Consider the following 23,960-nt stretch of genomic DNA (forward strand, 5'->3'; position numbering starts at 1 on the left):
AGTGTGTGTGTGTGTGTGTGTGTGTGTGTGTGTGTGTGTGTGTGTGTGTGTGTGTGTGTGTGTGTGTGTTCACATAATACTATCTTCCGCGTATAAATAAAAAATTAGAAAAGCTGTCTACAAATCAAGAAAAAGATTTCTTCTGTGAAAGCAATTATGATATATCATCGTGTCTATTTATCTACTCAGTCATTTATTTTACAGATATCTTGTTACTTTAAAAGAAAAATAAAACGTTCCACTCTTATCTTAAGAAAATATAAAAAAAAAGTATAATTTCCTCCTTCTTTATTATAGCTCCTACCTGTATGTAAACGACCGGAGTAGAAACTATTTCGAGATATTATATTGTTTTTTTTTCTACTTATTCCTTTTATGGTGAACCAAAGAACCATAAAGATCAGCACACCATACTTGATGGCTCAAAATATGGCAGATATACTTTTAGATCGATGATGTTTAAATCGGATAGCACTGTCTCTCCTTCTTTCCTCTTTTCCCTGCATCCCTCTTTCACTCTCAGCTCTTCAAATTCGAAGGTTAAACGCAAAAAAGCGACGACGACATCCACGACAGCCGGGGCCATTGGCTTCCGGCCAGAGTTAGATTTTCGTTGTCTCGCCACCAGGTAGCGACGGCTACGGACTATTTAAGTAAATTTCGCGGTCGTTCGGTGCTTCGTTTTGTTCAGCAGCGCAGGCGTTACCCCCTTTTGAATGTTTGTTTGTTTCACTTCCCTTTTGCCGTCGCGCAAACGACTCTCCTGCACGTCATAGAGGGCCCAGTCGAAAGCGGCGCGTCGACGAACGACGATGCGCACCGAGGAGTAGTGGATCGAAAGAGAAAAAGAAAGGGAGAGGAAGAAAGAGAGAGAGAGAACAGTGTGAAAGGTTTAAACGGGGGTGGTCCACCCCCCCCCCCCCGCAGCGCTTCCAAGTGTAAAAGTTGAAGAATTGAAGATAGAAGCACTGGTAAGTCCTCTCGCCGCGCAACCATGGTGTGCAGTTGCATAGTGTTCTTCGTGTGACCACGCGCAGTGACAAATCTTCCGTTTCCGGAATGAAAACCGCGGGAGGATGGAACGTAAGTGTAGTGAGAAGCCAAGAAGGATTAGCCGTGGAATATCGTATTATTATCGTGATCGATTCTGATTAACGTGAATAACTTTCCCGATTTGCCAGCGAAGGGCTGCATTGGAGAACGCAGCTTTATGGTGAAAATTGCAAAATTTCGTGCATCGACATCGCGAGATTCAGAAATTTGTAAACGTAGTAGTGATTGCTCTTCATTTACTGGCGGTGGCTCGACTACTTTTAAATAGCTAGCCAGACGAGAGGTGTCTTTAGAGCGTTACTCCTTGTAGTGATTCTCTATTGATATAGAATTGTATATTAATTGTGAATAGAATGTTTTCTTTTGTAATCGCATAATATTCAAAGATTTAGAAACTGCGTGTTTTTTTTACGAACAGAGTACAGCAACTCTTGAAAACAGAATAATTCTTGTTATTTTATACTTCTAGAAAAAAATATATGAAATTTCACCATAAAAAAATTAATTTATAAAGGAAAAAATGATTTTATTGAAATCGCGTTTATTTTTATATTTGCTGTTTGTGTGTTTTACACACTTTTTTTTACGAAATTGCGAAATGGAGACACAATTTCTCTTAATTGACTTGAATAATATTAAATGAAGCAAATGCAGAAGTCTAGAGTATTGGTTTTCAAAGCAAGATGTTTTAAATCAACGTGTGCGTGTGAAAATATGTGACTTATCGAAACTAAAGGCATTGCAAATTTTTATATTGAACGCAGATACATTTTTCTTTGGTTTTATCTTCATATAAAAATTGTCGCTCGAAGTTGCATCACAAAATATTTTATAGAAAATTTTAGTGAATTTTTCATAAATACCTTGTACCTTGACCATAAATATAAAATATCCTTACTTTATTTTTTATTGCGTTATTTTGAAAAAGACGGAAATAAATGCCAAAGAAGAATTAACAAGGAATGAAATTTATAAAAATAAATATAAAATATAAATATTCAAATTATAAAAATAAATATTTTTTTTCATACAACTGTTTTTATTTTATTTTTCATTAATCAAAAAACGTTTACATCAATTTGTAAGGGTGTTTTATATTTATAGCCTAAGGCTGTACGGTGCATTTGAAACATTTGAAAATAATGGAGAGAAGCTGAATTAGAAAATATACGTTATTTAAAGAAACATTATCAAAAAAAGATTATTTACAAGATATTATTAAAATTGATGTTATCTTATAATTAGATAAACAAAAAAATTCTTATCGGTTTCCACGGGTATTGCGTAATAAAAATTACATGAAACGAGTGGCACGAGCCGATTCTGTTACATGTGTGTTGTTCACTGCGTGGCAATATAAGTAAGCAGTTGCATAATAAGTGCTTGCAAAGCGAAGTCCGCAGATTAAAAGCGTGTCGTCCCGCAGTAAATAAAATATTTTAATGCTCGCGCTAAAAGTTCGCATATTCATAAAGCGGCTCGGTGTGAAACTCAATAAAAATGTCGTAAAACCGCTTAATATTCTCGATCACGCATAAAATCCGTGGCTTTTCGACGAATAGGTACGTAGCAGCGCGTATTACGCGACCTAATAACTAGAGCCAAGAATTCGTTTTAGTTTTTGTAGGTCACCACCACATCCGCGCGCTCGAGTAAAACAATTTTCGCGAGCTGTGGAAATTATCTCGACCCGCGACGTCGCGGTAATTTGTGCAATCCTGAACTATAATTAAATTGCGCGCTGAGGAAGAGATACTCAAATAAAAAAATTAAATCGGCATTTAATAAGAGATAACACGTGTCCACAACAAGTACACGTGCGTTCAGCTTACGACACGTTAAGTTTATCAAATGTATTAGTAAATGGGCAATTGTAATGTTTTAAGCCCAGCAATTAATGCTTAATACTAAAACTTTAATGCAACACATAGACAGATAACTGTTTTTTTCTCTCGCATTTGAGAGTTTTCCGAGTAATTTTTGGTCGCTTGTTACGCGCGACGCTATTTATAAAAATTTCAAATTCTGTTATCTTTGGCGATAGGTCCGCGTTTGAAATACGTAATGGATGATTTCATATCGTGTCGTAGGGAATGCGTTAATGCGTGCAGCGTCCGGGTAATAATCGGGTATCGAAATGCGTTTATGCGACCGCATTGCCATATGGTCCATATTGTAACCACGTCACAATAGCATAACATAGATATATGTCGACATTGCCATTAACATTACAAGAAATGATTTGTCGAGCGATGATTGAGTCAAGTCAATATTGCAGTTAGCTTCTTCATAAGCAATTCATCATAAATCAATCTTTTCATTTGAGAAACCACAAATTTATTTATTTAGTTAATTTTGAGATAAATTAAAAAATGCAATGCATTAAAGGAGTTTTTAATTAATTTTACGGACATTAATTTTATTAACTGAGCCTGATAATAAAAGATCAATTCTTTAAAAGTATAATAATCGACTTTTGTCTGCTGAATTTTAATATATTCCCGAAGGATTTGTTTTGTTTTAAAAACGAATGCTGATTGAACAAGACCGATCGTTTACAAAGCAAATTATTTAATTATGGCTGAGACAATCGCATGCAATTTTTTACATAAACGAAAGAGGATATCGGTTTCCTTCGAGAGTGGATAATCCAACAAAGCGGATTACCTCATCTCGCGTATCTATGTGAGGCATTCGTCACATATAACGACGACCTCTACTTGTTTGCCAACAAGTACGTTTCTTATCCTTATGGCCCGTCCAACATGTTGCATCTCTCGTCTTCAAATAGATTCCACCAGTCCACTCACTCAAATCGTGACCACAGATCTGCTTCTCCCAGCTGCGCTTTTCGCGCTTTCCGTGCTTAAAATGGATCAAATGAATACTTATATCTCAACAGAGAAACTGGCCCTTGTTATGTAAAGAGGTTTGTAATTTATTTGATTGAAATTTCAAATAATCTTTTATCGTTATTATTCTGGTGTTGAAAGTGTTCTTCAGGCTTGAAAAGATTTTAATTATATTTATATAAATATTACACATATATTTATTTCATGTTTTTTCACGGAGAGTTAATTTTATGCTGCTATATTATGCACTTAAATTTTAGAACTGGATTCATGAATATCTTTACATTTTTTGTCGGTCTGAATAACTCATTATTTCAATAATTTTTGTAATTCAGATTATTCATTTTTCCTCAACATTTTTCATTAAAGCTTAAAGCAACCGTGAATATATTCGAGAAAGTTCGTGCATCCTCTGACTTATACAATTAAATAAAAGAATAATCGTATAATCATATTCGGTCTCATACAACCTCGGCAAAGAAAGTAAAAGCAACTGTTAAATAGTTGATTCGGAAACTGTTGAATACTTAATTTATAAAATAAATTCAAAAGAAGATAAGTTTTTTTTGAGAAAAAATTTGATTTATGACAAATATGTAAAACTGAAACTTGTATATGTTGTAATTAAGATATTTTACATGTAAAAAAATGTTTTCAAAACATTATCAACCCCTTAATAATCCATTCTTATATATGGGGCGAGAATTGAAAAACCACCCCAAGAACGTCGTAGTCCTTGGCGGGACGCGCGGTGGTGAAAGGGGAGGAAGCGATGCCGAAGATCGGGAGAGCGGCAGCTCTTCGAGCTGATCTCTGCCAAAATAATTAGGAAGCCGTCGTCGAAGACGTGCTAAAAACGTTCGCTCGAGCGCGTGCGATTTGGCCGGCTAGTCGCGTCCCGGGCGCTCGAGCGAGCTGATCGTCCGGACAGTGTCCTCGGCAGAGAACAGTTCGCAGCAGAGTGTCGTGGTGCCGCAATACCGCGACCGGTCGCCGAGTCCGTCATATCGCGCGGCGGGTGTCTGCCCTTCGGCTCTCCGAAGCCGATCTGACGTGAGATTGCGACTTGTCGAGAAGGGGACAATCAGCGACGAGAGGGTTAGTTTTGTTATCCGCGATTTCTCAATTCTCAACCGCGATATTCGGGCTTTCAATTTGTAAAATAAAAAAAAGCGAAGCTTCCTTTATCCAGTTTGTTGTAACACTCTCTAATAACATTGAGTGCTTTTCATTTAGTGACACAAACGTCGTAATTCTATCTTTCTTTGTCTTTCAAAGACAGAACGATATTTGTCAATTTGTGTCACCAAACGACAAACATTCATGATGTAGTTGATGTAACAGTGATTAGTGAATAATCGAGTGAACTTGTCAAATTGATCGCACTGTAATTGTTCGAAAATACACGCACAAAAAGAACAATTTTGCTGAAGTACAGAGTTAGGTACAGATCTGAAAATAATTTTGTTGGACCATCAAAATAATTTTCAGATTTGTATCTAACTAAATTTTTAGGTACTTTAGCAAAATGTTGTTTCCATGTAACTTAAATTTGTGAAAAATCGGAGATCATTAGATTTTGCTGTTCACATTCTGTCACAACATAGATGCGGTTTAAAGGAATTTAGTGAATGCTTAAAGTCTCAAATCTGTACTTAATTACATTGAAGAGTAATTTAATTAAAATAATAAAAACAACATTAATCTGGGTTAATGAGAGTCAGCGCGAGAGAAAGTGCACAATAAATTTTAACAAGTAAATTTGTACTTTTATTTGTGCTGATCTTCTTTATTTAAAGTCTTGAGAAATCATTGACCGTTTAGATTTTCTTTGGAATCTTCTTCAGCAATATTAATTCTTAGATTTCGCGAGCGGACAAGATGATTTAATTAACTTTTAGTGCACTTAATGATTTTCGAATCCTTTATTACATACATTGTTTGTGTCCTGAATTAATTTTAATCTATTGTATATATAAACAAAAATTATTATTAATTCATGCATATATTTTAACATCTTTAGAAGAATTTAAAGTGATGTATTTAAAAAGAAAGGAAATCGTAGAGACATTTAGATACTTACTTTTGTACTTAAAAGAAACAGATGTGCGAGACATGAATGAAACCCAATCATATTAATAAAGAGTTAAAAACACTTGCGTCTTTAATTAAAAGACCTTAAAAAATTAATTCTATCTGTGGCAAAAAGCAAAAAAATTTACAGGGTTTCCAACGGTTGAGGGTGAGTTTCTCGTCTCGATTACATTGCTTCGGATTTGTGCTATCTTAGAATGTGAATGAGAATCCTGTGGGAAATCCGACGTTAATTAACCGCTTCAGCATTTTAGCGGAATTGTTTTGCTCTGACAGTGTTTTCCAGCTTTCAGTATGAGAAGTTGACATGCGTTGATTACGAGGCGTATCGTGAGAATCAGATACGACGTGTTTAATTAATCATTCACACTTTGGCGGGCTCTTTGTTCTTGAGTGTATCGTGACTTTGCGAGAAGATGCAAGTGATCAATATATAATAAATAGCTACGCAGAATCTTATGGGAACAATATATACGTGGCCTATATTTTACATTGACATAACAAACAGCTTCGATATTTAAGAGACATGGGAATCATGTAAATTTGACACGCGTAATTAAATATTTTTTTATTGTTAATTTTTATTGTTAATTTCAATTGGCAGAAATATGTTCAATCGTACACAGAAAAAACGGTTTTGCTAAATATCTAAAAATTTAACTAGTTACAGATCTGAAAATAATTTTGTAGGCACCTCAAGCGTAATGAGCAATGCTGCAAAAAGTTTTGATAATCTGGCAATCGATTTGAACATCCTATATAATTATTTTTGTGGTTTAAACAAAATTGTTTTCAGCTCTATATCTAGCTAAATTTTTAGATACTTCAGGAAAGCTGTTTTTCCGTGTAGGAAGATAGCGTGAGAACAATTGCCTGCTCGTTAACAATTTTAACATGCGTGTCATTGTTATCTTGGTGGCATAAACTTAATGCAAAATTACAGATTATGAAAAATAGGTATACTGCGATGTTTTAAGCTTCAAGCTTTGGTAAAAGGGACTAAAAAGAAAACTGTGTCAGAAAAATTGTCAGAAAGATTTATTGCATATCAAAATTCGATAGACATACATTATAAACTTAGGTTATAAATTCTTCTATATAACGAGCGAACATCCCTGAGAGTTTTTGTGTCCAGAGTTCAAAGACAAAAATCCAAGGGATAATATAAAATACACCTAAACAATGTTTAAAATATCCGGTAGCTTTTAGACGCATTTCAGACATCTCTTGGAATCACGCCAGTGAGATCTTTGGACGCTCTTCGTTCCGACCGTGCCGTCTCGAATTTGCGAGTTAATAAGAGAAGTTAACGTTCAATAATTATGGAGCGATGAAGAGTCGGATAGAATCAGTCGCGAGAATTACAGGCGGGTGCATTTAGCCGTTCTCTAACGTGTGTTAAATATAAATATAAATGTTTCGCGGCAGGCATAAATATTCATAAAATGAAAAGGAATTTCGCGGAGTGTAGTGAAAACAACCTTGAAAATAAAAGCTCACCGAGGAAAGGGAAGTTCATTTTATTTTAATTGATGAATTTCTAATTGTAGAAAGATAGTGAGACGCGAAAAGAACAGTTTTGCTAAAAATTTAGAAAGATACAGATTTGAAAATAAGTTTATTGGATTATGAAAATAATTAGGATGTGCTAAAATTGATTGTTAGAATGTCAAAACTTTTTGCAATATTGCTCCTCATGCTTTAAATTTTTACATAATTATTTTGATAGTCTAATAAAATTATTTTCAGATTTGTAGTTATTTAAATTTTTAGATAGTTCAGTAAAATATCGTTTCCTCTGTATGGATAACCTTTATGTACGGATTCTGAAGCGCTTGTTAACAATTTTAACGAGCGTTACCTTTAAATATGTTATCCCGTATAGAAAGAACAATTTGTTGAAATGTGTAAAAATTTAATTGGATATCGATCAGAAAATAATTTTGCTGGACCATCAAAATAATTAAGTAGAAATTTCAAACATGAGAAGCAATGTTGCAAAAAGTTTCGACATACATTCTGATGAAAAATAGTTTGAGCTACATAATTATTATGATTATCCAAGAAAATTATTTTCAGGTCTAATTTTTGATATTTCAATAAAATCGTCCTTTCCAAATTTCCATGGAAAATTAATGGAGAACTATCGGAGATTATGGGAAAACAAAATAGAGCCAAAGATCATGTGTGCTTAAATTTGCAATTAATTCGAAAAATTACTTATGATCGTATTCTCGATTTTCGACAAGGTCTGACTATTTTAATCGACACCTTTGAACTTGACTCAGATTTTAGAATTGAGTTGCGTGTTTAAGCAAGAAAAGAAATTTGAAAGAAGGATTATCACAAATTTTTTATCCTAAAATTCTTAATAACTTTTGCCTAATTTTTAGATAAAATTTCATGATTTTCCTTGATGTGATGGTTTTAACAATACTTTGAAATTTTTTGTATTTCTAATTTGAAAACTGTCAAATATTCTGTCGAAAGAGCAACTTAACATAATCATGTAAATCATTATTAATTTATTGCTGATTACTATTAATTATATTGTTGACGTTGCTTGCATTTAATTTTTAAGTTGATAGTATTTTAAAACTGAAAAGAGTCTATTCATATTAAACTTCTTTAAAGCAAAACAATTTCCATTAATTTTGCAGAAAATTTTTCAAAATTTCCTGATCTTTTTCTAATTTCTCTGACTATTTACAATTTCATTGATATTTCTCTAATTTCCAATTTTGTGGCAACCATAAAAATTCAATTGAAGGGAATATAATAAATTCGAAGGGCTCATTCATACATTTCTTTTCTTGTTACGCAGGAGCTGTAATAGGAGTTGTAAGTCTTAAGTCGTAAGAAATTGACCAATCACAATCGAATGAGAGGCGAAACAATCGACTGTGACTGGTCGATTTCTTACGATTTAAAATTTATGACTGCTATTGTAGACCTTGTATTATCATCTTGTACTTCTGACGCAATTCATCATTCCAGCGAACGTTGCTTGCCTCCGGACTTGTTTATGCCACGCAGATATAAATAATAACTTCATCGTGTGTCACGTTGGTATTAATAATGCGTTCGCTTGGGATTGTATTAACATTTCGTTTCTCGATGAAATGAGATATTCAAACCATTCATCTCATTATGAAATAAAAAACCAGCTGGATCACACTATACGTAAGAAATTCGAAATAGATTAAAAAAAAAAGAAAAAAAAGAAACTAATGAAAAAATGAATTTTCAGAAACTTCAGGTCCATTCGCGTTGTTTGCACTTTTTGCACTCAGATTCTTCATTTTCTCCCTTTTCAATGTCGAATACATATTTATCTTATTTTAAGTGCAAAAATTTTTGAGGATTTCAAATTACGCGAATAAATCTTTTATCGTGACTCTTACAGAAATCTAATTTAATATTGACAAATTTAATGCTGAATTTTAATTATTTCGAATATTAAAAGCATTGTCGTTTAATGCTTTTAATAATACTCAATAATTAATTACTGCTTTCCAATACTAAATTTCTATAAGGGAAAGCAACGATTTTTCACGTTTTTTACGAAGGATCGTGCTTCGCGAAACGGCATTTCAGCGAAGTTAAGAATGTATTGCACACATTTATTTAACAGAATAGAATCAATTTTCCTATATATTGTATTAGAAAGTAATACAAAAAGTTTTGCTCGTAATTTAGAACTATGATAAAAAATTATTTCAAAAGATGTTTTCAAAAAAATTAAGATAAAATAAGAAACCATTATTTAAACTATAAAATGATATTATTAAATATAAGTATTGATCTCATTGAACTATTTCATATAACCCTTAAATATATTATTCTCTTAAATATAACTTTATTAAATTGTTTCATATGACATTTATTTTTATGTAGAAAGTGCAAATTTTCAATTTTAAGAGTTATGTTATTCATAGTCTATTCTTGTTTTGAAACATACTTGAGTAGTCTCTTAAGATATTAGTATGACTCTCATGACATCTTAAGACTGTAATTAAGACAATTTTAAATATAAAAATTGATTATGAATACCTATTCTGGTGGAAAAAATTTGTCTGAAGAGTAAAAATTTGTCTGAAAAAATGTCTATAAAAAATGACAAATTCTAACAAATTCAGACATTAATGAAATTTGACGGACAGTATCTATAACTATCCGAATTTGTATATTTTAACAATTTTCGGAAATATTTAGGATAATTTCGGACAAATTTGGACAAATTTTTCCACCAGGGTAGTCATTTTTTCAAATTCAATACGTCAGGCGATCGATTGTGTATTTTAAAATGAGACAAAAATGACAAAAATGAGCAAATTCACCAGACATTGATCAATGAAATTACGAATATTCTAGTAAATTTGCTCACTTTTACAATTTTCACCTTGTTTGAAGGTTTATATTCGACCCCTTGATATGTCCTTAACAATTCATTAGGGCAAGATTGTTGTCGGTCAACAATCGTACAATCGGCGGCCCATCGCTCGTCGACATCGTAGTTACGTAATGGGAAACACACCGCGGACGGTCCCGTCACCGGACGGACGTCTTAAAATACGCGCCAAGGAAATAGCCTAGCAGAAGCCTGAAAATAGCCACGCACGCGTCACGCGTTGCTCAGCCAATGGCGTCGCTCCACATGCTCGCTTTTCGTGAGACGCGCCACGACGCGTGTCGCCGTTAGTCGTCACAGATGGGCGTCGTGACGCCGTTTGTCGAGATGTCGCGCTCGCGAGCGTATTCATCACGATGCCGGACGTTCCGGAAATGATCGCGAGTTCATCTCGACGACCATTTGATCGTCAACGATCGACCGCCGTAGACTCGCGCGGGAAACGCAATCCGTCGCGGCGCACGACGGCGCGCCTGTCGCTGACGGAGCGCGCCGCTAGGCGGCACTGACGCTCGCGCGATGATTCGCCTGATTCGCAGTGTCAGTCTCGCGGAAGCGGAGGTCAGGTTGGCAAGTTGTTCGTCACATTGTCCGGGGAAAATGACGTGCGTCCCGTGCATCCACGCCTCGTGATAACTCGCGCGTGCAGCGATTCGCAAGTAGAAACGGCAGCAGCAGCAAGTAGCCAGCCATAGTAGCAGTCAGTAGCAGCAACGGCACGTTCCTTTAATACCTCATCTCGTCACACGTTTTTCCTCCTTTTCCTCCCTTGGTTGCTTGCGCGCGCGCGAGACAGTGACACGAGTCGCGCGTTTTATTCCGAGTGGAACGTGAAGTTCGTCGCAAAGTTTCGTTGTGGATAAGCGTCGCCACCGCCGCCGCCGTTGTTGCGCGGCTAACCTAAATATTCGGCGGCCGTAACAAAATTTTTTTTCTCTCCCATTTTTTCTATCCTCGTCTCTCCCTTCATCGTTCTTCTCTTTCTCTCTCTATCCCCTCCCGCCGCCTGGTTTCTCTCTTTCTCTCTCTCTTTCTCTCTCTCTCTCTCTCTCGCTTTCCGTTGACACGTCGTCATCAACGGGCAAATCGTGCCCGTCGCACGTCAACGCGAGTCACGAACCTCAGCGAGGATATACCGTATAGTTCGAGTGCGAGTGCATGTCGCGCGGACACGTCGCGCTCCGAGCAGTGAGTCGAAACCGCGGTGGAGTGCGCGCCGCGCTTCCTCCGTCGTCGCCGTCGGCCCGTCACGCGGACCTACCATCGCGTTTCGTAATTTCGCAAGGTGGAACACCGTGGGACAGTGCGCTGCGTCTCGACGATACCTTCGGTAGTTGAAGTTCATTTTACTTCTCTTTTCTCTTTCTCTCTTTTTTTCTGTCTCGCTCTCGCTTTTTCCGCGTTCGTTTCTATAATTTGTAACTTACGTGGTACTCTTGGATGAATTTACGTGGCGAGTTCCCAGCGGATTCTCCAATCATAAAGTGTCACATTTTTAGTAAGTTTTTTGTTAGGACACGTCATAGATTGGCTTCTATAAGCTTCTTTTTCCTTCAAAAAATTTCCTTTCAACTTAATGTAATGTGACTGCAAGTATATTCTAGAAAAAAATATCGCGGAATATTCAGAAATTTTTTTACCTCTTGGATTGAAAATTGTGTATATGTTGAGAGAAGTACAACTTCTTGGTTTATATTAAATATAATTTATTTTTTGAATTGTTAGGATATTATTAGGATTTTATATATATATATATATATATGTTCATAAAAATTGTTAAAAAATTGAAATGTAATAATTAGACATTTTTTTATCTATGACATATGTGACGTTTAAGAGATAACTAAATAATTAAAGAATGTGTCTTATAAGAAACTGTAAAATTAACTTAAAATTAATTTGAAACTCAAGTCTTTTGCATGTATTTAAGGTCAAATTTCATCATTAATAACGCTATAAAATAAATTGTTACATTTATTAATAAGCCATAAAATAAATTGTTACATTTATTAATAATTTATAGACGCAATTGTTGATAAAAAAATTCATATAGATGTTGTAATATCTAAAAAAAGGATTTAATTCTGTAGATATTCTGAAAAATATTATTTTCTTAATTTTTTTTATCTCGTAACTTAGCATTTTGAGAATAAATAAAGACAATATTGTATGATTGAAACATTTGGTCCCTAATATGTATTACATATAGTACATGAAATATAATGTAATGATAAAGTAATAACAGTTATATAATAATATAGTGAATGCAAAAAAGTATTCCTACAGAGGAACTTTATATAACAAGACAAGTTAATAACAAATAAACATTAATTAGCAATTTTTTACGCTGAGTATATTCTGTCTTAATATAAACAAAAGAACTTCGCGTATTTTCGATCTTAGAATTTAAATTTCTTTACTGTACGAATACTTTTGTGCGTCCAAATAATATAATTTTTCATGTATTTTTAAGATAATATATATTAATTAACACACATATTTTTAGAAAAAATAATTTTGAGAATAATTAAACAGCCCTATTCTATTTTTTGTTAAAAAATTGCTAATTACTGTTTAAAAATATATAAGATTTTTTAAAGATATCTCCCATCTATTAATAATTTTTGCACGCGCATTGTATATAATATATAATATATAATATCAATACATTCAAAAAATATATATTATAAATAAGTCTGAATAAGGATTAAGTACGGTATTTAATTCTTTTGGTAATATTCAGTTTATTCAATCTTTTAACTATTTCATTCAGGATGGATGACCTACTATTCATAAAAGCTTGCTGATTGTTATTTGATAATTTGTGCTACTTTTTTTTTTACTCGCGCTTAATTTATTTACATCGAAGTAATTCTCTGATGATGTTCTGTTCTGTTACTCTCTTTATTTTTGATATATATAACGAACATTTTGTGTAACAAATAACTCTGTTTACTTTCAGAAATTGTTAGTGTGAATGAACGTACACGATCATCACTGAGAGGATAACATTGGTGAAGCATCTACGAAGCAATAACCATGGAGGACGGCCATTGTAAAACTGTGGAAGAAGTGATAAATTACTTCAACGTCGATCCCGATCAGGGACTAAGTCCCGATCAAGTCAAAAGGAATCAGGAGAAGTATGGTCTCAACGGTAAGTGATCTTTCTTTTTCATATTTAAATTTTGGAGCTCTTGATAAATTGTTTATCTAACCGTCAACTAAACGATCCGCTCCAAAAAGCGCATACAATTTTCTTAATGTTACATAAATTAACATAGTAAAATATTCATGAATTATTCGCGCTTAAATTAGGAATTAGGTCGATTAGTAAAATAAAATTAAACAGTGAAAGGTAGTCTTGCATTTTTATTATTCATTCTATCTTGTGAAAACTCTTTAATATACATTACGTATATGATGAATATTCAATTTTAGAACTATTGCCATTCGTTTCAAGTTTCCTTATCTACGCTGAATTGGCTACTTTTTTAAACTCTTCTACAATTAAATTCTAAAATAACTTTTCTAAAGTAACTTTTCATCATTTAGTGTATTTGAAACTTACGAACGTGAAGCTTGCATTGTCAACTGGCGATGCGGTTCTCCGATCGCGTTTGTGTTATTCAAGAAAGAATAAATCTTGTCCTCAGAGTAGTTGAGGAATAGGGAGGATGGTCACTGCCAATGGTGACTGCGGGGTATCCTGTAGATATTTGCGCGTTATTACGCGTAATTCGCGGCACGGAAGCGATATTGTGGCGTTCGCGGAAATAACGTGCGTCCATTCGCCACCGTGGTGTGAGGAGCACCACGCTGGGTAAAAATGTCCTTATCAATCTGATACGTCGCGATCGACCGTGTGAGTGCCACGCGTGTTACTTCAGTTACTTGTCCCCACCATCGGAAACTACCACCGCCAGCTGTTGTCGCCTTCTCGTACACGTGTTCAAAGCCGTAGTTTTCTCCGAACGATGATTACGCATGTGTCGTTTGATTCCGATTGTAGTTTTTCCTCTGTCTCGCCATTTCTATACGGAAAGAACTGGAAGTAAAACCTAAAAAATTAGCTTGATACAGATCTAAAAATAATTTTAATTTTGGGTCAAACTAATTATGTAGATTGCTCAAACTGGTTACTTGAATTAAAAACTTGTTGTCAACAATTATTCATCATGCTTGAGATTCCTACACTTTAAAAATTATTATGTGGATTTAATAGCATAGATTGATGTAAACACCAGAGATTATAACAAAACTGGAAATCAGGGAAATCAGGGAATTGTTAGGGAAATAAAAAATTAAGAGAAATCAGGAAAGAGTCAGAAAATTTTGCAAAATTTTCTGGAAAATTAAAATTCACTTCAAAGAAGTTTAATACGTAATTTTAGAATATTACCAATTTAACAATTAAAAATAATAATGTTAGCAACATTAATAGCAATTTACATTGCTGTGTTAAATTAATCTCTCTCAACAAAATATTTAACATTTTCCAAATCAGGAAAATATTTAAAAAATTAAAAATATTATTGATAGTAAAAAAAATCATAACTTTGTTTGAAAATCAAGAAAAAGTTATGAAATGTTAGAATGAATAATTTGTGACAATCCTGTATAAATTCACATGTTGGTGTTTATATTAACATCACAGTATTATATAGAGAATTATATAGATACCGCATAATTTTAAATTTACATCGATATTTTTTAGATTTTTAAATTATTTTAATGTAATCCAACAAAGTTATTTTCTATGTAGCTAAATTTTTAGATACTAGCGAAATTGTTCTTTCCATGTACATCTGAAACGTAGATCGCGTTTGTGTAAAGTATTCTGTTATGCATATAATGTAAAAAATGGAAATGAGCAATTAACGTTTATTCAGAATTACCTTCAGTCAGCATCTCAGGTAGTAATTTGTCGAAATGTTTCCTCTATCACAGTCATGTGTTTGTCAAGAGATTTTGCTTATATTTAGTTTTCGCTAAATTGAATTACCATTTATCAGAATCATATACAATATTTATATGTGAGTCTTGATTTCCACTTCATTTTGAAGAGGCTGCTTATGACGCGGATGTCTGTCGATGGTTTACAATATAATATACTAATCGGGTACGTTTAAATCATCGACATTCCAATTTCCGTCGCAGACAAACCGCTTAATCGAATCGCACGTATGTATTTCGGGAAATGCTTCGAATTATGCTGACGTCAAGATTCAATCGCGCTTGAGAAATAATAATTCCTTTGTGATAGCGTCAGAACTTAATCCTTCCCGATAACGCGCGATTATTGTGGTTAATTAACACGTCAATCAACGGCTATGACAAGTATAAAAGATAATAAGATAAAAGATTTATTATTTTAATAGACTTATTATTATAAACATATAATTTTTGATGATCTAAAAGTCATAAAAGCTTGTTAGAATGATCAATAGATTACAACAATATTTGTAAAAATTTCATGTGTGACAAAATTTATATGAAACACAATATATAGAAAACTACAAAAGATTGCATTAAATATAAAAATAAATTTTTATTTTTTTTTCTCTACAGGATTAACATATGTGTTATATAAATAATGTGAAAGTAAAAATAAAAGCAAAGGTTTGCAAAATTTTATGATAGAAATCGCTTTATAATCACTCAATACTGCTTTATAATCAGTTTTATACAGAACTCAATTTTACATTTTGTTTCGCACGTTAAAATATAAATTATAAATCTACATGTGATTACATGTAAATAGGATATTTATTATTTTAGCTTCTACGCCAAAAAGTTACTTATTTATAATTTCTTCTCTTGATCTCATACATTTATCTATATCATTATCTATGATTAATAACTAATTAAAATTCGGTAGCTAAATATTACTTAAACTTACATTCTTTTATCTTTTGTATCTTAAGTTTCATCGATCTTTCTAATCAAATACCTCGTACTATTTTACATTTTTACATTTATCTGATTATTGCTCAATTTTTACACAAAATTCTAACATTTTTCTTTATTTTTGTGTTCTTTTTCTACCTCTCTTACTAATTAATTGTTCTATACAATGCTTGAATCCTTATCTATCCTTCATCCCCCCCATTTCTCTCTTTCCACAATTTCCTTAGAAGATTCCTTAGAAGATTGCCTCTTTCATAGTATCTAAATCTTCATTCCATGACTTACTCCATATTTCCTCCTTATTCTCACCTAATTCTATAAATCAGCTTCTCATCTTATGACATTCTTCTACATAATGCTCCGATATGCGACTATATTTATGATATTCTGATTTATTTTTCCGCAGAGCATGACGTGCTGCAAAGAATATTTTTGATCGAATACTGATAAATTCGAATTAAATTAAGAATTGAAGTGATAGTTTGATTGAACGAAATATCGACACATATCGTTGCATTTTTCGCTTTGTAATTTTTGTCGATTTAAAACAAAGACTGCAAATCCTCTTCGGTGAACGCGTGGAAAAAGGAAGAGCGAGCACGTGTCATGAACGGTTTATTTTCGTATAACCCGCTGCCGGTTAGCGCTCGTTGAAATGTCAGATATTTGCCTCTCGAAGATTAAGCGTCGAGAATTTGCCAAGATGAATTATCGGTGCGATTGCTTTATGCTATATGATTATTCTCTCCTCAAAGATTTCCATGTGAAAAAAATGCCCCGAGAGTTTATTATTATATTTATTTTGATATCGAAAGCTTATATATTATATTAATCTTTAAGTTGATAAACAGAATGGCACGGTATCCCAGGTATATTGAGAGAAAAATTTTTAGTACCTATTTGTGACTATAATTATGATTATTACTATTACAATGTTAATAATAATAACTGTATGTGTAATTCTGTTAATAAATGTATATTTTATATATTATTAAAAATATATGTCATATATAATTTAACTATAATTATTTTTCATAATTATTTTTGGATCAATCTTACTTCCAAAAATATATTATATATATATATATATATAATAATAAATAATATAAAATATATAATATATAATATACTATAAATTATGTTTAAATTATAAACAATTATGATTATTTTTATAGAATAGTAGCTATAATTAATATAATAATTTTTTTTTATTGCGAACTGTATATATTTATTGATAAAAACGTATATACTTATTATTATTAACATTATAGTAGCTGTAATTATAATTATAGCCACAAGTATTAAAAATTTTCTTCTGAGTGTTAATTTTCTTTAAAATCTTACTCTGTAAAAGGAAAATAAAAATTATTGTTCAGAAATCTTAGACTAGTATTAATACTACATAATTCATTCTTGTTCAATTAAATAATATCTTAAATAATATCTTAAATAATATCTGAAGATATTAATTTATTTTTTGACATCTTAAGACTGTACTTAAGATGATCTTAAAAGTATAAAAACTGTATAAGACTGTGAATACCGATTTCTTAAATTTAGATATATAACTAATCTAAATTTAATTATAATATAAATATCAGTAAAAAATATAACTATAAAATTTTTTTAGACGTTTTGAGCACTCCTGCTACCAACTTGCATATTTTAAAATCTCCTATTTAAAGGTTAATAAAAGTGAAATAAGTATTAAACATGACTTTCTGGATTTCAATCCTGTTTTACGAGATCACTTTTGCCAATAAATTTGATCGGAAAAGAAAAGAAATATGACAAGGAACAAGTGACAAAGTTATTCCGTGTTGCTCGGAGTTTTTATTAGTTCTAGTGTAGTTTGATGTGATGTGTCGATTGAATTCATCGTCTTACAGAAGAAGTGTATAATCGCACAAATGCACCACATTGCCGCCCGGGGATTATTCGCGTGTATATATGTAGTAAACATTACGCGAAGATTATGGCAGAGCTACAAAATAGGCGAGTGCGTGGCGAAGTATCGTCTTTCGTTTACGAAAATAAAATACAGTGAGCAACAAGTTCGCCTGCGGAGTTGAATCTTATAGTTATAGACGTTATCTAGCGTGTCCCACCGCTATTTTGACGCTCCTCTGAAGTTCTTCGAATTCGCGACGTGATATAATTATTTTAAACAACCTGTTCCTTTGTCATCCATAACACTCTTTTCTGCACCAGTGAATTTTTTTGAGCTGAAATTTGAATCAGTAACGTGGTTCGTTTAAATTGTAAATTTTTAGGAAACGTGAAACAATTTGTTTTACAATTTTATTGGAGTAACTTGAGCTGATTGAAGAGTTCGATGAAAATTTAACTCTTCACAGATTTTTAGAGAGTTTGCAGAAATCGTTATTTCGATTTTTCTCACAATATATAGTTTTTAGAATTTTATTAGGCACGAAGAACAACTTCGATCGAATTGGAATTTTTCTATTCATGTATGTTTAATCTCATCAATCGATTTTCATTTAATATCTATTATTTATTTACATTGTCAGAAAAAAAACGATTTTTCTATTTTCTAAAAGCTTTGAAGTGGAATCTAATTTCAAAGAATGATAGTTGAGTCAGTGTTGGAAAAGAATTGCTTAATTATCAATTTTTAAAAGAGTGAAATTTTACTTCTTACAGTTATTCTACTTCAATTTTAGAAAGTATGAAGTTACTATTGTAATTATTACAATAATTATCATCAAGTCTCGGTAGTCGAAATAGGAAGTCCGCATTCCGAAATTCGGAAGATCCAAGTTTGACTGTCGATTGAGATAATATTTTTTGTAATAAATTATTTTATAGTTTTGAAGATGTTTATTAGCATAAAATTACGAGCAGCTTTTATGATGATTATTTGCATTAATGGTATTAAACTGAAAACACAATAAATAGTAATATTATTATTGTTTATTGTGTTTTCAGTTTAATGTCAAATTATTTGTAAATTGAATTTGCGATATTACTGTTCTGGCTTTAGTTTAGAATTGCGTTTCAAGATCGACAAATAATCGGCGCACAGTTTGCTTGAATTGGAAATTGTACAAATTCACAAGAGGTATTATTAGGCATGAAGAACCATCTTGATCGAATATAGAATTTTTTTATTTATGTACGCTTATTTTTTTAAATATTAAAGTCCATGAAAAAAATCTAGTAGTTTTATTGACGACCCATTCCACGTTATATTAATTATACCGAATAGGCTGTAATAACGGCTATAATCATTGTATTTTATTCTCGCAGGAATGCAGAAATATTATTCGATAATCGAACGATGATGATTATTATACGAACTTGCAATAAACTCATTTTTATGCGTAGTAACATAATTGAATCTGTGTATGCATGTTTGTAAAAAATACATATTCTACAAAATAAAATTTACTCTTTTCGAAATAGAAATGGCCATTAGAAAAATTGTATTATCCTATTACTATTATTATTAAATGTCGTTGTTCATTTTTGATAAAAATCGCTAAAAAGAAGTCTCATGAGCGTTTATTATTAAGTCTCACGAGCTCTTAGTTTCGATCGAATAATCGATACAAAGTGTACAATGCAGCATATTTGTTATGTATGAAATATTAAATAACAGAATAGTACCTCTATGTACAGCGTGAATAAATTAAATATTGATACATTTCTGTACCGAATATTTTGCGTATCAAACGATCTTAGGTTTTAATCTTGAAAATTAGCTAGTCGAGACGGAGGGCAATAGACGCTCATAACGTTTTAAGGTTCAGATCGATTCAGTATTACGACCATGCTACTGTTGCGAGTTTGATGAATAGCATAACTCAATTGCACGTGGCCGAGCATTGCGTTTGGCAGGCTGCATATCATCTGATAGCTATATAACCTAATTGTATCACGCTAATTGTATCAAAAAGAACAAAAAACTTATCATCATTTAAGATAAACTTGATTCATAAGCGATTTTCTCTTGATTGAAGATTTGAAAGCACCGATTTAGTACAGTGTTAGAAAAATTTACGCGAGAACGATCTTTTCTAGCGAGAAGCAAAAGGTTTTGTTATATTTGATTATTATTATATAGTCTTGTGTATTTAAGACTGATTAATTTCTATTTAAGAACTGTTACATTGAAAATATCGTTACATTAAACATTTTTGAATCAGTAGATAGAAGAGCTCTTCCCTTTTCTACCTGCTTGTTTAAAAAGTTTTTTGATGTAATAATTCTTAAATAAAAGTTCATCCTGTATCACGGTTTAACAAAACTTAAAAATATGACATTTTTTTAACAAGCAAATAGAAGTCTCTTAGAGAAAGAACTTTTCTAGTTGCTCGTTCAAAAATTTTTGATGTAATAATTCTTACATAAAAATTTATTTAGTCACGCTCTTTGTATTTCAATGTCTCAAATTGTATCTTTAAAAATACAAAAATAAAACTGTTGAACGGGCAGAAAGATTTTTCTCCTAAACGTAAAAGAATAAATATCTATGCCAAACATCAGGCATTTTATTTTTGAATAAACTCTTGTTTATTAAAAAAAAGTTTTTATTAAAAATTGTTACAGCGAAAATTTTTAAACAAGTTTGTAGGAAAAAAAGCCTTTCTTGAAAATGTTCGTTGAAAATGTTACGGTTCTTAAACAGAAGATTACAATCTTATTAAGCTATACATCAAGAGAAGGTGGCTTAATTCTACCGTTAATTTAAATTTAAATGAAGGAATGGAAACGTTAATTAAAGATTTCGCGTAAAAGTGAAAGATAAAATTAGGACGATAGAACTTCGCAGACGAAAATATCGTGATAATTTCGTTTATTTATTCGTTTGATATTTGAATTTATATCCAGATATTAAATAAACTTTATATTGCTTATTTTCATATAGTTTTACAGAAAAAATTAGAAATTAAATCGAGAAATATAATTAATCAAAGGTTTTGACATTGTATGGAAGGAATTGTGGACATTTGTCTCAAGATAGTGCTTTTATAAACTTTTGTTATGATTTTCATCGGATAAGTATAACAAACGTAGGCAGACTTTGCACGCGTTATGATAAACGGATATCGTTATGTAACGCAGATGAAACTGTTCTATCTAAATTGTAATGAATGTTTCATTTGTAAGCGATGTCTCTTCCATTTTCCAATATTATTATTTGCATTCAGAGAATTTTGTATTATTTTATAATATTTTAATATAAAACAATAAATATGATTTATTATTGATAAACTCAATAAATATTAATATAAATACATTTTAATATATTTATATTTATGAGAAAAACAAAATCCATTTGTTCGCGTTCGTGAATTTTGAACATTACTTTTCTAATAATTTTCGCAAAAATAATTTAACACCATCGAACAATAAGGAGGAAAAAAATTTCCTTCAAGAAAAAAAGGGATTTAAAAATGTGATAGCGCTCTGTTATCTAAATTAAATTATTTATCTGTAGAAACACGCTTTTTCGCATGATATTGATAATTTTCCACTTCAAGATAATTATAGTGCAGATTTTCATTTAAATTCAATTAACGCCACCTTAATTGACAATTAATATATTGTTGACAAAATGCTTTTTAAACTGTAATTAATTTTCGGTTTTTAAAACGTATTGTTTATTTCTGTGTGTGTGCTTTTTCTCATATCTCTTACGGATAATCATGGAAAATTTTATTTTCAGAAATATGGCTATCAAAGTATGAATCAGTTCAGAACTGATTAACTCATTAAACTGATAAGCGTATTATTCCAAGATTTCCATTGTTTAATGTATTCTCTTATTTTTGAATGCTAAAATGGTTATCAGTGCAACGTAAATCAGTCTTTCAGGAACAATTTGTCGTGAGAAAGATTCCTTTTTAAGTTGATCTAATCGTTCCAGAAAATTATTGCTATTTGAATAAATACTAAGCACAATTGACGTCCGATGAGCATCTTAAGAGATTTGTGTCGATGACGTCAATCGGTATCGAGATTCCTACGTTTTGTATTTTCTCAGGAAAAGCATACAAACGGACGTTAGGATCGTATATTCAATATATGAACGTTATCGTTGAACGTACATACGTGTATCATAACTGCTCATGTTCAAAGGTAAACAAATTGTAGTAGTTACACAGAGCGATCTCGCTAACTCGCTTTTATCAAGATGCGACCGAAGAGAATTTCTCGACGAATAATCGCGTGATAGACCGCACGCTACAATGATAAAATGTCGTCGCCCACATAAATTTGCATTACATCAGCTGGAGGAAAAGCTCCCTGACTTCTCAAGACTATATCTATGCCCAAGATCGAGAACTCGCAATGCATTCGTTTGTATCCGTGCAATAAATATCAAAGGTAAATCCCTGTCGGGCAAGAATTTTCATTTACACACGGAGAGAATGATTTTGATGACTGAAATATTCAAAATTCAACTAGATACAGATCTGAAAATAATTTCAAAAAATTTTAACATTCTAGTAATCAGTTTGAGTGTCCTAAAAATTTTGATGGTCTAATAAAATTATTTTCAGATTTGTATCTTGCTATATTTTTGGATACTTCAGTTCTCTGCTTGTTCTCTGCTAATTTCCACTAAATACTAGTGAATTTAAAAATCATATTTTTACATCGCTACAACTTCTTTCGTATTTAATATACGTATATTTTTTATACATAGTCTTCAACTTTCAAATCTTAATTATTAGTAAATACTCATGATGAGTTATTCGTGTTCTGCGCACTTCTTTTATTTGACTGCGTTTAAGTACTTTGCTGTTGCTTACAACGCTTGTAGGCATTATTTATCCTTGTAATATTTAATATTTGATAAACAAGGATGAAATGATGCTTAAAGCGCTTTGAAAACTAAAGCGATCGCAGCCTTTGAAATACTAAAGCTGATAGAAATACTATCTAGCTAAATAATTCTTTCCTTTTTTTTAATACATAATCTTAGAAATACTTTCTGAAGATGTTAAAATGTATGTAAGAAGATCATTTAGAATCGGAAAAAGTATCGTGTATCTTAAGGTTTAATCGTCTACCATCGAATTTCGCTCTAAAATGCAACTCATAATATAAGTTTCCACATTAAAGAAGAAAAGCGTACATTTAATAAAAATACAGATAGAATAATTATACTGAGCAACAAATTTTGATCAAATTTTTATTTCTTAATAAATATGGATGTTTCTTATAGGTTTTTTTATACTAAAAAAAGAATAACTTTTTAAAAAATTCCACCAACCTTCAATTTAAAAAAAATTCCATTTTAAATGTCTTATAAAATAACGTTGTAATAGATGAAAAATACCAGATATTTGTGATGAACTTTGCAAATTTATATTATATAAGAATAAAAACATTTATAACTTTCCATATGATGCAGTATTAACTCTCAAATGGCACTTATCTTCAGCATCTTTTAATGGATCCTTTGTGTCTGACTCGATTTTAAAGCTTTTGAAGTGCTCGAAAAATCTTAAAATTCACACATATTCTTTAAGGTCTTTACTGAATTATTCTGCTATGTAGACATTGGAAAAAAAGTTTTGAAAAATTATGAAAATTACTTTTCTAGCACTAGAAAAAGAAATAATTCAGATTTGATATAAAAATTATAACTTTGCTATATATATATA

The 23,960-nt window shown here is 31.8% G+C and overlaps 1 protein-coding gene and 1 pseudogene across 1 annotated transcript in view; one reads left to right on the plus strand and one right to left on the minus strand.

Annotated features, from left to right (window-relative positions):
* The window catches only part of LOC105627012, a 41,926-nt pseudogene extending 41,340 nt beyond the window's left edge, over positions 1-586 (minus strand).
* A 12,863-nt stretch (positions 587-13,449) lies between these two features.
* Positions 13,450-23,960, plus strand: part of LOC105626958 (calcium-transporting ATPase sarcoplasmic/endoplasmic reticulum type) — a 34,399-nt gene continuing 23,888 nt past the window's right edge. Inside the window, exon 1 of the mRNA XM_012208248.1 lies at positions 13,450-13,567. Coding sequence (XP_012063638.1) covers positions 13,450-13,567 — 118 coding nt within the window. The remainder of the gene's footprint in view (positions 13,568-23,960) is intronic.

Source organism: Atta cephalotes (assembly GCF_000143395.1).
Source record: "Atta cephalotes unplaced genomic scaffold scaffold00007, whole genome shotgun sequence".
NCBI lineage: Eukaryota > Metazoa > Arthropoda > Insecta > Hymenoptera > Formicidae > Atta > Atta cephalotes.